The 16,212-nt window shown below is 39.7% G+C and overlaps 1 protein-coding gene across 5 annotated transcripts in view; it reads left to right on the top strand.

Annotated features, from left to right (window-relative positions):
* The window catches only part of prox1a (prospero homeobox 1a), a 40,284-nt gene that overhangs the window by 6,920 nt on the left and 17,152 nt on the right, over window positions 1-16,212 (top strand). For all 5 annotated transcript variants that reach the window (XM_067367081.1, XM_067367079.1, XM_067367080.1 and 2 more), the window contains exons 3-4: window positions 2,025-2,130; window positions 9,596-9,790. In XM_067367081.1, coding sequence (XP_067223182.1) covers window positions 2,025-2,130; window positions 9,596-9,790 — 301 coding nt within the window. The remainder of the gene's footprint in view (window positions 1-2,024; window positions 2,131-9,595; window positions 9,791-16,212) is intronic.

Genomic DNA, 16,212 nt, shown 5'->3' with positions numbered 1-16,212 from the left:
CTTTTTCCTTCCTTTCTCTCCTTACACCTGGCTGTTGGATCACATTTCACTAGTTATTGTCTCCCTTACATGCAACATGCTTAATACAAACCCAGACCTAAAAAAGCCTGATGATGCAGTGCATCTATGGTGGCGTTGTTTATGTAGTATCTCATTTGGCTATAAACCACAGCTGCCCCATTTTTCTCCTCCCCTGAAATACTTCATATTCATGTTTGCATTATGTCCTTCATTCATGTTGACTATGGCCCGGCTTGTCTTACACTGAGTGGGCCAGTGTTTACTCGATCTATTTTGTCATTTCGCATATTTACGTATCCTAGAAACGGCTGTATTTTTCTCGGAAGCCAGGTCTACTTGTAGGAAATGTGCGTTGGGTGAGTCAAGCCCCGTCGAGTCATCCTCGACACATTGATCCCAAGATCTGCGAATGTTTGTTTTATTTAAAAGTGGATGTCTTGAATGTTAATGGCACTGAGTAATGATATACCTGGGATTTATGAATGTTGTTAACAGAGCAGAAAGAACTGATATGATCGTCGCTCTGATTGAACAGCGGCAACCGATTCAGCGCTCAACACTTCCTCCTCACCGCTTTCTATGCTTGATGCCCATTTGATTAAAGAGCATCTCAATGTGATTAAACTCTTAAAAAAAAAAATATGAAGGTGTTTATCAGCCCTCTCTTTCAAGACTCCAACACGGCCTATTATTCGCTCCATTTCATGAAGATGCACTTTTGAGAAGCGGCCTCGCTGCCTGGGCTTTTCCCTTCTCTTGGTTTTTAAATGAGCCTTTAGGTCCTTGAAAAATCTGACTTGTTGTGAAAAAGACAGCTTAACTCTCTCTCTCTCTCCCTCCCGCACTGTCATTCACTGCTGTTATTTGCTGTATGCATTATGACAGATGGTAGGAAAGAGAGTAATGCTCTTTTGGTCTTCCCTATCAGCCTAATGGAGGTCACCTAGGGTTCTCCTCCTCTCCTCCTCTCTTGGCAGACGGAACACGCCAATCTACATACACACTATTATTAGAGAGGCTCAACGTTGCAAATAGCACAGACAGTCAATTTTATAGTTTCATACATTTACAGTCGTACAACATTTTATTGCTGCGACTGTTCCGGTGCTTACTGTTTTACATAACAGACACAGCGAGGTACCGTATTTAGCGCGAGCTGCGATGACGGTGCCATGCTTTATAGCGAAGGGGGGTAGGCAAGCGCTGGGTGAACCTCTTAATTGACCTTGTGGGGGCCCATTGATTTAGCCCCACATGCATCTTCATTTTTGATAAATTATAAAGCCGTTAATTTGCAGAGGAAATGGCTGGGCCAGTCTGGAGCGCAGATGTGGCTAAAGCCGGCCTAACTGGCAGAGCGGGGGCCGTGCCAGGAGGCTCAGGGTGGAGAGTTGGGGGTTGGGGCTAATTGTAATGGGTAGATGGCTCTGGTTAGCCACGGTCTCTCCTGGGACCCCCCTCAGCTGCCCTCTGTTTACCAATCTAGAGGGCAGTGCCACCTCCAGATAAATAGCGTTTTTATTGGGATAAGCAGACGTTTATTGACTTGCGATGCTACATTGACTGGGACTCTGTAGGTGTTAATATGAAGTCGACAGAAAACTGAAATAATTAAGGATGGTTTGCCCTAGTGTAATTATTACTCTTGTTGAGGCTTATTTTATTGGGGAACTTAAGCTATTTTTTTAAAAAATGATATTGTTTTGTTTTATTTAACATCATAATTAAAAAAAGAATTGTTGGTTTAACTTAAAAAAGTAAGTTACCTGGTTGCCTTAAAATTTCGAGTTCACTGAAAGTTAATACAATGAAGGCGATTGGTTTAATCAACAGAAACTCAAAATATTATGTTATCTGAAGCACATTATTTAAGTTGATTTGACAGAAGAAAAAATAAATCAAGAAAATACTTTTTTACAGTGTACAAATGGGGTTTATTACCTATAAATGTCTTTATTTGAATTCCACTTTCCAATATTTTCCTTAACCTTCAAATTTCAAATCCAAGAGGGGCTTTCTCCGAACCATCTGAAGAAGGCCAAGCTGATGTTCTTCTACACACGCTACCCCAGCTCCAACATGCTGAAGATGTTCTTCTCAGACGTGAAGGTGAGCTCGCCGTTGACCGTTAACTATGTCGTGTGAAGTAGCACTGTCCCATTAGTCCAGATGGGTCCCAAACAGACGGCCGGCTCCCCCACCCCTCCACCCCCCAATTAAAATAACTGGCCTTAATCTCCTAGAAGAGAACAACACGGCATAGCACAAGTCCCACTTTCCCTTTTACTCACTTGCGCTTTCATTTAAAACACTGATCATTTTTAACCTCTTTTTTCCTGTCGCGACACACTGCTGGTTAGCGAGCACAGACAACTAGTCTCTGTCTCTGTTAAGTTGTCGGATGGTAATTTCCTAGAGTTCCCATCCCCAACTGATCTGTGGAAGTGGGAGGCAGAGGGTGATAAGAGCTGAGAAAATTAGAGGTTAGGCAGAAACGAACAAGCGAAAGCGGGAGGGGATGGAGAGGAGGAGGGAGACAACAAACAAAATGGAGCACAACAACACAAACAAAACAATGGCACCAATTGTCTTTTATTTACAACTTAATTTGTTGTTGATGCGTCATACAGGGAGCATACGGAGGAGAAATAATGTGACAGATTCAGGCCACATTATTTAAATGAGGAGAGCAGGGTCCTCTCACTCCCAGCTGCCCCTGTGCTGGGTCCAGGGTGACCACCTCATCCTCACACACATGCTTCTGTTGCATCCATCTAAATCTGCCAGCAGCTTAATACTCACGAGTACGTACTGCCATTCATCGCTCGCTGTTAGCGCTTCTGCTCCAATAGGAAATGATATCATTTAATGTCTGGAAAAGAATATGTACGTAATATTCAGAGAAAGCAGATTATTTACATAGGCATTGTAAATAATCCCCTTTATTCAAAGAGAAAACCTTAAAACTTCTCCCCATTCATATATTCATATATTAGTACCTTCATTTTGAGCCACAAAAGAGAAAGTTAATAAAAGCCTTAAATTAAAGACGGCCCAATTGCAATTCCCCTTTAGACAAGGCTGTGAAATTCTGTACACATTAAATTAACATTTTCCAAAACAAGGTCAGTGTCCTGGGAGAGATGGTTTTCAGGGCTGCTTAAGCAGAAGGGAACAATGGGTGGCATGTGTTTGTTGGATCAACTACTATGTATGTAAGGGAATTAAGCATAAATTACTGACTAATTACGGCCGTATAAGCCCACGAAAGTTACAGGAATTAGTGATTAAAGACGTTTAGGCACCATAATGATGGGTTCTAAATAGGAAATAATGACTGTGGGAAATAGGTTGATTTGACAACTGTTTTAGCTAAATTGTCTGTAATCGGATAACTTAAAAAAAAAAACCTTCAGCTTTTGTACTAGAGCAACTATTTAATCGCCTAATTAAACAAAAAATAGAATTAACTAAAAATAATTATTTTTAAAATACAAACTAAAGGCTAAAATGATGATGACATTAATGGTGAAGGGTATATTTCAGAGATGTACCAATATCGGCCAATAATCAGTATCACAGTCGATAGTCAGGGCCGATATATCCTGTCAATCAAAAGAGGGCAGGAAAATGCACTGCATTTGGGCTTTGTGTAAAGAAAATGCTAAGAAACCAGTATGATGTTCAATATTATTAGTATTAGTAGAATTAATAACATCCAGAAAGTTAAGAAATATTAATTTAATCTTAATTTGAGTAATGTGTTTAATTATAACTGATACCAGTTACAAGTTGATGAAATAGAGAGAATAAAGTTTTTATTTGCATTTCTTTCAAGACATAATAATTAAAACTATAATGAATTAATTATTAATTATAATGAAATATCATTAATTTAAAAGAAGGTATAAAAGGCAGAACCTTTAAATTATCAGTATCGTTATCGGTATCGACAGATATCACTCTGAATAATCGCTATCGGTATCAGTGGAGAAATGTAGTATCAGTGCATCTCTAGTATATTTGTAATTACTGTATACTGTAATTTATATATAATATATATGTGTACACAGTCAAACTAAAAATTACTCAAAATTACTTACTTTTTGAGATTTTTTATATATTTTTACGAGTGGATGCAGGACACTATAGTTAATTTAAGTGAGGATACCAAAATAAAGTAAACTGTGACATATTATACCCAAACATTCTTCATACAGTGGACTACCAGTAAAATTGATAAAAATTTGGAATCAAATATTATTCAGACACTTTGACCTGACCATGTTTTGCTTAAGTGTTATCTGACATAATTAAGATTATTTTTTTGTGACACAGTTTAACTCTGAGATCTTGTCATATTATATGACCTTTTTTAAACTATAAACTGTATTAATTAATGAAATGTTCAAGGTGTCTGAATAAATTTTGGTTTGACTGTATGTATCTGTGTGTATGTGTGTTTACAGTCAAGGCTGTAAAGTTCCAATGTAAATGTATTACGGTTAAAAGTGTGAGTCAAAGAGAATTTGAATGATCATATCATATATTAACCATGGTGGCGATGAAGATGATAGATTGTAGCTCGGTCAGGAAGAGGAAGCTGCTTTTTTACAGGTAGCGTGCACCTCTTGTGACTTCACAGAGTGAGCCAGTAGTCATAAAGAGATGAATACAGCCTTCCTTCAGAGGAAAGCAACAGGAAACAGTGACAATCCAGTGATTTGAGTTCTTATGTAATGGATAATACCTTTGTCCCTCCTCAATATCTCTTTTTCACAGTTTTTCCTTGAACCGTTATCATATTTGTCTCACAAAGTATTATAGAACACAGGGTCATTATCCTAATGTGATTTACTGCCAAACTACCTTGTTCATCCTTTACACCTCTCTCGCCCCCTGTATTTCTTCCCATTTTAATCACCATAAATCTCATATGGCATATTCACATCGCTTCGCGCATGGAGAGGTGGTCCACTGGCTTGGTTACCGTAGCCTTTGAGGGCTAAATAAGAAAGGGTCAAAGGTTAAGAGGAGTATTAGCAGGACGATGGTGTGATACTGATTATGAGCAGTCAAAGCAAGTATGAGCAGAGGTTATGTCAGCCTGTAAGGGTTGAGGCGTATACGTTTCAGCAGGACAGCTCCAGTAGGGTCAGCCGTAGGTCAGGGAAATTATTTTAGCCGCTCAGGCTTTGTCACCGGGCTGCCTGACTGCCTTTAAACATACAGCATACCATGTACCATTAACAGCTGAATATCAAGTATCCTACTGGGGCACTTAGCTTACTTCCCCCTATAGAGCTCAACTTTTCCCAGATTCACAATCTAAGTGCATGCTGTGTGTTTGGGTGGGTGGGGGGGTCTTAAAATGCACAAGACCCTGTATAAGTAGCGTCCCCACCAGGCATGTGTGAAAGCCTGTATTGTCCATGGCTAACAGAGGAAACGTGCGGAGTGACAGGTCAAGTCTTCCCCCGGTGTCTTGGAAAGAGCGGATCTCTGTCACCAGAGGAATAATCTTTCACAGTCCCGTGAGCAAGAGTGTGTGAAACGCTCTCGCTCCCGTACGTACACCCTTGTTCTCTGAGTCAACTGCTGCCCGGACACATTACAGGCGTCAGACTGATTTGTTTTATGAATCTTTTGAGCGTGCTCATTGGATATATTAGGGTTTTTTTGTGGGGGTAGAGAATAACAGGATGAGGTGTCCCATGGGAAGCATTGCGTTTGGTGTTCTTAGAACAACAGTGGAAATGATGTCCAGAATAATAGATTTTATTAAACTTGTGTGTGTGTGTGTGTGTGTGTGTGTGTGTGTGTGTGTGTGTGTGTGTGTGTGTGTGTGTGTGTGTGTGTGTGTGTGTGTGTGTGTGTGTGTGTGTGTGTGTGTGTGTGCGCGCAGATTTTTGGCTCATGTATACAGAAGCGTCTTGCTGATTTAAGAGTGCAAGTGGACTGTGATTGCAACTAAAAAAATCTTCTAAAATCTTGTCAATTATTTTTATGATTTATCATAACATTGTTTATTTTTTTCAAATCAATTCAGATAATTAACGTGTTTCAGATAACATAATATTTTGAGTTTCTGTTGATCAAATCAGTCGCCTTCATTGTATTAACTCAAATTTTTAAGTTCAGTGAACTCAAAATTAAGGCAGCCAGGTAACTTGCTTTTTTAAGTTAAACCAACTATTCTTTTTTACAGTGTAGTAAAGTTACACAGTTATTGTAGGTAACAACTTTTAACCTACACACAAGTCATGTAAAAAAAAAAATACCCTTGTGTTAAAAAAAATTAAGTCCAGCAGTTATCATGCTTGAATTATGTAAAATAAAAATATATTTTTATATCAATTATTTGAATATATATATATATATATATATATATATATATATATATATATATATATATATATATATATATATATATATATATATATATATATATATATCAAAATATATTTGTCTATAGCAGCAACAACAACAACAACAATTCATTCATTATAATGAAGAAAATCCAAACAAAATAGCAACTGAAAATATAGGTGCATGTCACTCCTGTATATGTACTCATGAAATTACAACGTCAAAACTTAAAAAAGTTACTTGTCAAATTTAAGAACCGAACCGAATTCCAAAAAAACTTTTTGTGTGAAAACCAACTTGTGACACTTTCTCTCTCACAATCCCACTAAGAAAAATGATTGTGTTTGCAAGTGTTTTTTTTTTTTTTGGTGCCACGACGTATCATTTAATGTTTTGTTCTGTGCATGGGGTGGCTATAAGAGCTGAGAGAGCTAGACTGGTTATTTTTGTTTGACAAGCAGATGACATGATCCTTAATTGCTGAGTTGTCACGTTCCAGCAACGTGGCTCCATTGTCCCCCGAATCTCTGGTATTTCTATTGGGCAACAATGCTTTTTAAATCTCCCTTTATACAGCGCTGCCAAACGATGTCATGCGGACTTACTTTTCTGCGCTCTCCATTATGTCATCCACTAGCCATTCTAGAAAAAAAATTCCCCCCTCTCTCGCCTTTTATCCGTCTCTTCTGCAAGCCCCACTCATATGAGACAATGTCTTATGACAATAGAAGAGCCTAATCTCCATGTCAAAGCAATTTTCATTCCCCAGTGAGCAGTCTGCTATCATTTTGTAATGTTTTGTTTCTTATTCTAAAAGAATTAAGGGGGTGGTGGGGGGCTGGAGTAAGTCGTCACGGGGGCCGGGGTTCTTATCTCAGTGTCTGGAAATTTGGACAGTGCATTTCGCTCCGCAGATAAAGCGGAAAAAAGAAACCCCTCGAGTTCAGTAGATCCTAATAGGTTTAACGTCTATTGAAACGGGGGGTAAGCGAGAGATCAGATAGCCTTGCTTCTTTGGTTGTTCTTTTTTTCGCCTCTTTCTTTCTTTTCAAACCCCTGTTCTCACTCGCTGTTAGGCTGAAAGAAGGCAGAGGCGACACACAGGCCAAATGTATAATTCCTGGATAGGTTAAGTACATGTTTGAACTTCAGCAGACTGATGCCTCGGGATGACGACTTAATCATTTTCTGCTGAATTATGGGAGAAGAACCCTCGCCGTGGCACAGTAATTATGCTCTCGGCCGGCCTTTTGGGGAAACCTATCAGCCTGTCGTGGCTTCTGACTCTTTCCGCGACTCGGATTCCCCGCTATGAATTCTCATTCACATCATTATCTTAAAATTTGCAAGCATGGGGACAAGTTTCTACACGGCAATTACATCTACTCTCGGAAAACACGGCCACCCTCCCCCCTCTTTGTTCCTTGCCCTTCCTCTTTTTTCTCCTCATGCTCGATCTCTCTCTCTCCTCAGCTGTCATCTAAACAGAGGCCTGCATGTTCTCATGGCCACAGATAGATAAGTGCTCGCTGTTGATTTTTGATTAATGCTCTTTGAGGGTATGGAAGGGGAGGCAAAGGCAATGAAGGCTTGATGAACACCCGTAATGACAAAAGGCAGGAGGCTGCATGTCAGAGCAGCCAACAGAAAGCCCGTCGGATTTATAGCTTTTAACTTGGCTACATTCAACTCAGCTGTCCTGTATGTTCACACTCTTGGCAGCCGCAGCTTTCGCACACACACCAATGTACACGTAGCTGCTCACACAGAAAGTACCAAAGGCTGTTGCACAGGTCATTTGCTGAGGTCATGGGGCAAGTACACAGGGCAAACGGAGTACTGTGTATTTACTGATCGAGGATCAGGCACTCCAAATATAGCTGCCACAATAGTGTATGAGGGTCAGCTTTGAGTTAGCTAAACTATTTAACTAGAGTAGAACTTGTCGCAAGGTTTTTTAATTTCACCCTTTACTTGATCACTTACTTTACTCGATTATTAATGTGGGGAGAAAAAAAAGAAAAAAAAAAAACCTGGGGCATGTCAGAATTAGCTTCGCTACTTGATATGTAAATTTGCCGTCACTGCATTACGGGCTATTGACACAATTATAATTTCATCTACTCAACCCTGAACTGTTTGCATTTGCGCACAACAGCAAATATCCGCGCCGACCGTGTAAGCCTCGTTGGGAAAAAAAACACCCCACTGGCCAATCTGTCTCAGCTACGGGTTTGTTTGCTTACCCATCATCCTCAAGGACAATGTGAAGTAAACACGTTTGTAGAAACAAATGTCTTATCTGTTGTCCTGACATTTAAGGGTCTCACTGGCTAACCAGATTAGAGGTTAGTCACACCTGATTTTATTAGTTTTCAGTAAGAAAACAGGTTGAAATATTAGGAAGCTTTTGATGTCATTTTTTCTGAAAAAAGAGAAATAAATAATTTTGTATTAAAGGATTAGTTCACTTTAAAATGAAAATGACCCCAAGCTTTACTCACCCTCAAGTCGTCGTCCTAGGTGTACATGACTTTCTTCTTTTAGATGAACACAATCAGAGTTATATTAAGAAATATCCTGACAATCCAAGCTTTATAATGGGAGCAAAGAGTATGAGCTGAAGAAAGCGCATCCATACATTATAAATGTACTCCACATGGCTCCGGGGGGTTAATAAAGGCCTTCTGAAGCGAAGTGCTGCGTCTGAGTAAGAAAATTATCCATATTTAACAAGTTATAAAGTAAAATATCTAGCTTACGCCAGACCGCCTTCCGTATTCAACTTACGGAAAAAGCGAAACTGACGTGACGTCAGAAAACTGTTCAAGCGTTTTGAACTGCTTGAGTTTCACACGTTTTATTGTAAGTTAAATACGGAAGATGGTCTGGCAGATGCGTCAGGATATTTATTAATATAACTCCGATTGTGTTCATCAGAAAGAAGAAAGTCACCTAGGATGGCTTGAGGGTGAGTAAAGCTTGGGCTAATTTTAATTTTAAAGTGAACTAATCCTTAACATTAATAATAATATTTCTATTGTTTATTTTTCTTGTGATGACGTTTAAACAGCTTGTGTTTCAGGGTTAGGAAAATGCAAATCAACAATTACAAAGGCGCTCTCTAAATGTGAAAATACATTTCTCTGTGCTGGACCTATCTTACAAAAAGTGTTTCTCTCTTTTTTCCCTCTCTCTCTTAAAGTTCAACCGCTGCATCACATCACAGCTGATCAAGTGGTTCAGTAACTTCCGTGAGTTTTACTACATCCAGATGGAGAAATTTGCTAGGCAGGCCATCAACGACGGTGTGACGGGGGCAGAGGAGCTGAGCGTGAGCCGGGACTGCGAGCTTTTCCGCGCTCTCAACATGCACTACAACAAGGCCAACGATTTTGAGGTGAGCCCCCTTCCGTTCCCTGCGTTTCACGCTACTGAGCGACTGCATTCACCTTATCAGGCCACACTGTATTACTAGGTGAGATTCGAGCAGTGATGCATAAGGTATTAGTTTGAATCCTTTCCGTTAATGTTAGCGCAGTTCAGAGCTTTAAAATTAATACAGCTAAATGATCTCTTTATATGATTAGACAATGAACGGCAAGCTGTTCATCCCGTAAGCCCTCTCGCCGTACTCCTGGGGTGAGGCGAACAAGAATTTTTTCTCTTTTTTTGGGCGCTGAAACACAGTCATGCATCTGTCTGTTTGATGAGGCAAACAGGCAGCGATGCTTCAGGCCCAAGTGTCCTTGTCAAATACAATTTGCAGAGCTCACATTTACCGCTCAGCTCACTATCAATATCTGCCCACTGGGACTCTGGTCATTCAAACACTATCCTTACAACATCATCATCATTTAGCTGACTATTAGCAAAAATCTGCCCCCGTTCCCCTCCCCTCCCTTTCATTTAGATCAGGTCAAAGACAAGGTTTATTGTGATTGCAGGTAGAGGGAATGTGACGCACCACGCCTTCCGCGACCAGGAAGATATTTAGGGACGTGAGCCCTATTTTCATATATAAATGCAAGATTTGCATGGCTGTGGAAGAAAGTGCAGGGCACCATGAATAAGACTGTTGTTGGTAGAGAAGTCGAACCGAGGGAGAGATTGTTTTGCATATCAAGAGCCACAAAGGCTGCACAGGTGTACAAGCAGGACGGGCTGAAAGACTTTCCCAAATGCTCATTTTCCATGCAAGGAAAACTCGATCTTTGATGCAAATTTCAGCGCCCTAGTCTGTTCCTTTTTTTCTACCGGGCCGGCTCACGCCATGTCTTGTCTAGCGTGCGGCGATATCCCACAGCAAGTCCGTGCCGCAGAGAGAGGTCACACAACCTTTGGCGGTGCAAAGGGACACTTCATGCTGAGGCTTTTTTGTACTAAATTTTCTCTTCTCCACCTGTCAGACTGCGAGGCATGAAACTGGAACCCTCGCCGATTCAGCAAGTTGCTCTTTCTGCCAAATTTAGCATCATCAAAGTACCACCTTGCTAGCTCCTCCTGAATGAATATACCCTCTGTTGTGCTGATCGTTTGATGTTAATCTAGTCTGTCAATGTGCACCAGTAATGTGCTTCCTCCTCCTTTGAGACTTTCTTTTTTGTAGTTGGGCCCTGTCATTTCTCTCTCTCCCTCTCTTTCATTGCACTTCCTTTCGCTGCCTTGTGTCTTTCATCCTCTTCGAATGTACTCACCCCTCACTTTCCCATTACGAACTTTTTAATGACATAATTGTCACATTCCTCATGGTGGATTGAGCAAAGGCCGTAATTAAAGGAGCTTCATTAATTGCCTTCAATGCACTTGTGTTGTTCTCACCAAGCTTGCTGTTTTCTTTCAAGTTGTTTATCCTTCATTCGGCTCCTCCTCCATCGTGCTGTCTCGATACGCCATCATTTTTCTCCTAATTACTGCTCTGTTTGTCTTAGCTGGACAATGGCACAAATGAACACAATCAAGGACATTTGCATAGACACAGCTTATGATGTCCGGACCCTGAAAGGCTCCCAAAAAAACAAGAGAATCCCCCCTTTCTCGTCTTCTCTCCCAAACAGAGCCGCCAGCAATGTGGCAAGTGTTATCTCTTAGCTGAAGGGGTTTCTCTATGTACAAACCAGATATGATCATGCCTAACAGGCCTGCTTAACTGTTGTCTGGGAACATTATTTGTTTATTCTGCATAGCAAAATGAACACATTAGAATTTTTTTTTTTTTTTAAGAGGTTGCTCCCTTAAACATGAAAATTTGGTTATTATTTGCTCTTCCTATTTTCTTCCAAACGTGTATGCTGTTATTTTTTTCCATGGAACCCAAAAGGAGGATTTCTGAAGAATCTTCATGCAGCTCTTTTTGCAACAACTAGAGCGCATTCATACACTTTAAAATATCATTTTCGTGATTTATCACAACATTTTTTCTTTTGTCAAATCAACTTAGATAGTTAATGTGGTTCAGATAACATAATATTTGGAGTTTCTGTTGATTAAACCAATCGCCTTCGTTGCATTAACTCACATTTTTAATTTCAATGAACTCAAAATTTTAAGGCAATCAGGTAACTTACTTTAAGTTAAACCAACAATTATTTTTCACAGTGTATAATAAAAAGAAGGTCCATATGAATTGTATACTATATTCAAAGTCATCTGAAGTCATATGATTGCTCTCTGTGAGGAACAGACTTTAGGGTTGTTATTTGACATATTTGCAGATATTAAACTATGAAATTTTGGAAAAAAATTATAATTGGTTGTGCATAATTCAATTATTCGCATAAAGTTATTGTATGGCTTCTGAAGACTTGAACTATAGAGCGAGAGTCATATGAATCACTTTTATGGTGTTTTTCGACTATTTTGGATCTTGACTGACCATACGGAAAAGAGCTGCATAAACATTCTTTCACTGAAAACAAAAAGCACAAAGGTTTGGGAAAACAGGAATGTGAAAAATATTTGGTGAACAAATCCTTTAAAGTCTCAAAAAAAAAAGCATTTAATCGTACAAAGAAAGCGAACACCTGTTAAATCTTGCAGCACAGTTACACATTGTTAGCCAAAGTGGCGTTTCCAGGCCCTGTAATTGTGGCATCTGGTTCTCAGGAGCCGTCTTCACACTTACTGTATCACATCACAGGCACCATTGAAGAGTTCTAAGAGGGGTGGGGTCCACGGCTCCACTGGGATAAGGAGACATTTTTATGACAGCTCTGGGAAGGTCTCATCTTTCGGCCACAAAATAGTTCAAGGCTCTTCTGTCAAAACCCCCTGAGTGTCCTCCCCCCAACTTGCCCCAGACTCGCCTTGTCTTCAGTCCTTGTACCCTCCTCCCATGAACCAGCTGAGGAGAGCATAGAGGAGGCTTAGTCTCTTGCTCTCTTTCTTTGGTCCCTGTGATCTTTGAGCCTTTTAGAAAAAGTGTTGGTGGCCATATACCCACAGCACACTCACACAGACCTCCTTTGACTTCAAGAGTTCTCGTCTTGGTATCTTCGGGCTATCAGGTGTCCGTGGCTATTATCATTCTGAGTGAATGAAACTTAGAGACTTTGTTTGTTTCCCACTCACATATTAGTTTTGTTTGTGTGGCGAAATTCCAAGGTTAAAAGGAGACCGTTATAGTTGAGGGAATACTTAAAGGTGAAGTGTGTAATTTCTGCGCCGCTAGCGTCAACAAACGGAACTGCAAAATTAATGACTTTAATTAACAAACTCTCCCCTCGTCTTCCATTGGTCGGTCAAACAGAGAGCCCCGCCCAAAATACACACCATTGGTTGAGCCAGTGTTGCTGTTGTTGGGCTGCGCGAACAGACAGAGCCACAGTGTTTATACTTTTAGTGGAAATCAACATAATTATAAGGCTTACTTATTATTTCATAATATTATTTAAAAAAATATATAAACATGTCTACAAGACAATCACATAATGTAAATGATGCAATTTAAGATGTTCTGACCAGCAACACTCCCCCTTGAAAAAGATCAATTATCCAACATCCAACACGTCCCCCTCTTCTCCAGGTTTCTCTTCCCTTTTGTTTCTTCTCTCGTCTCCTCTTGTCCATGCCTGGTGTGACCTACCCCAAAGGCCTTCATTATTAATTGTCCTTTGGAGACAGGGAAAAGTTCAAAGACTGTGCGGATGGTCCCTTTACTGCGACCGTCTATTGTCTAACATTCATCTCCCTTTACCCTTGTTCCAGGAGTGTATTATCTCCCTCGCCTCATGAGAAAAGAAGGTTATCAATAAGAGCGTAGAGAGCTGCCATCGTGACTGCCAGGAGGTCCTGGCCTCCCAAGTCCACACACAGCTCCCCCACAGAGGGCTAGTTTACTGTTGTTTATCTTTGAGCTGCTAGCTTGTGCCACGCTACACTAGCACATCTTAGGATCAGGCTCTGGTTTCACTTCTTCCTCTCTGACCTCACACTGACCTGCGGTGTGGTCTGCCAGCTCACCTCACGCTTCCATTATAACGCCACTCAAAGCTATGGACGGTGCTACGAGATAGTGCTGGATGTTTAAAGGATACGCTTTAGCTTAATCTTACAGTTGTAATCCCTTTACATCTCATTATCTTTCTGGGGAAAAAAAAAACTTTTAGCATTATATGTTTTTACAGATTGCATTTTTTTTTTTTCAGGCCAACGAACACAACTGCAAAAATAATGACTGTTTCCTCAAAAACGCCCCCTTCTGTCATTGGTTCTCCCAAACTTACGCCATTGGTTGAGCCAGTGCTGCTGTTGTTGGGCAGGTTGGGATGCTCAAACAAAGTAATATTTTGAAAGAATCACATAACTACATTAGCTATGTTTCCATCCAAAGTTTGCGAATTTAACTTATGCACAAAATTGCAATATCGAATAAAACATTTTCCAATAAAACGCTATTTCCATTCATTGAATCAAAGAGAACAAAATCGTCACCTCCTAATAAACTAGTGCTAAATATCACTAAGAAACATAGGAGAAGCTACTGTATATAATCATTTTCGTATATAATAAATTATTTGCATCTCAGAGCGCGCACTGTTATCTTGCTTTCAGAGGCGGATGCTGCTCTTTGGGAACGCAGTCATGTAAGACAGTTCTGGGAGGAATTATACCGAACCACATTGGCGACAGACTTCTGAAACAGTGTTTCGGATGCTTTGTAACAAGATTTTTCCGCTGGTTAGTACAGTTATGCCATCCCCTCGCACAAAGTCATGATCGAGGAATTAATCGAGGTAAATGTGTTTCCATCGTAGTTCATGTGCATGTTTTATCCAACTCAAACGAGCGCATACGTTTTTTATGAAATTTATGTGCATTTTGGCGTTTCCATCCAGCAGTTTTTGATGCAACATCCCAAAATGCACATAAAAATAGGTGGATGGAAACATAGTTATTGAACCTTTGAATGGTTTCCTTACAGTTGTCCCTGCAACTTAAAAAAACAATTGGTACAACACTTTATTTTAGGATTCAATTCTCACTTTTATCTAGTTGCTTATTAGAATGTGTATTATTAGTATATTGGTTGTTTATTAGTACTTATAAAGCACATATTAATGCCTTATTCTGCATGACCATATTCTACACCCCTTAATCCTACACAATACCTAAATTTAACCCCCCCAATTGACTACCATAGTAGGAAAAAAATACTATGGTAGTCAATAGGGGGCGAGATCTGTTTGGTTACAAACATTCTTCCAAATATCTTTTTGTGTACAGCAGAACAAAGACATTTATACAGGTTTGGAACAACTTGAGGGTGAATATATGATGACCGAATTTTCATTTTTTGGCAAACTACCCCTTTAATAGTGAATGTGTGTCCCCTATACTGAAGTGTTACCAAACAATTTAGTGCACACATGCACATATAATGTTGTTTAATGTTCAAATTCAATTAAAAATGCTTCAATCATATGGAGTTTAACATTTACCTCTTAATTTTCAGCAAAAAAAATCGCCTCCAACAAAAGATCAAAAGTGAATTTCCTGTGAATTTTAACCTGCAATCTAATATGCAGTAAATGTATATAACATATCCGCTCAAATGAAACTAAAGACAAAGTCAGACTTGGTGCCCCATTGTATGGCAAGTGCACATGCAGCTGGGATGGCACCCCTCACAATAAGTGTTCTGTGGTGAACCCTTAGCACGTCATGTGATATAAAGAGTCACTGTGGTCAGATGATGCAGACTATTGTCTTCAAGGGCTCTTGGTCACAATCATCTTCCTCTCTCTAATTAGATCATACAGTCTGATGGACTGACACTTACAATTACAACACTTATTTTACAAGGGGAAAAAAAAAACGACCCTGCAATATAGCAGTAGAATCTAGATTTGTCTAAGTGTATTTATTTTGACAAAAATAAAATTAGAACAATTACACATTAATAATACAAATAGGATATAAAAATACTTCTATGCTTTAATATCAAGTACAATTGGTTTAGCGGTATGCTGCTAACAGGCTCTTATACTCTGTGCTGAATCAATTCATCACTGGAGAGCTGATGGATAGGAGACTATAATGCATTTCCTCTTTTTTCACTACCGCTTTGCTATAAATGTCAATCTTCGCGTATCCTCGTCACACCGTACAGTCCCCAGCTGAACGTAATAGAGCTCTATGAAAACAAACTCCCATCATATTAGCTTAGTTATTACCATGCTTCACGTCAGAGAAGCTCCAGTAATCTAGTTACAGGAAGACACTTGGGTTCTGTTCCCATTGAGGCCGCTGATAGAATAAGCCTTACACTCTTTATGTCTTTATTGAATGCACTTTAGGCAATATTTTAAAATAAGACTGGCA

This window comes from Chanodichthys erythropterus, chromosome 18 (assembly GCF_024489055.1).
Source record: "Chanodichthys erythropterus isolate Z2021 chromosome 18, ASM2448905v1, whole genome shotgun sequence".
Classification (NCBI taxonomy): Eukaryota; Metazoa; Chordata; class Actinopteri; order Cypriniformes; family Xenocyprididae; genus Chanodichthys; species Chanodichthys erythropterus.
This window is presented reverse-complemented; position numbering and strand designations above follow the sequence as displayed.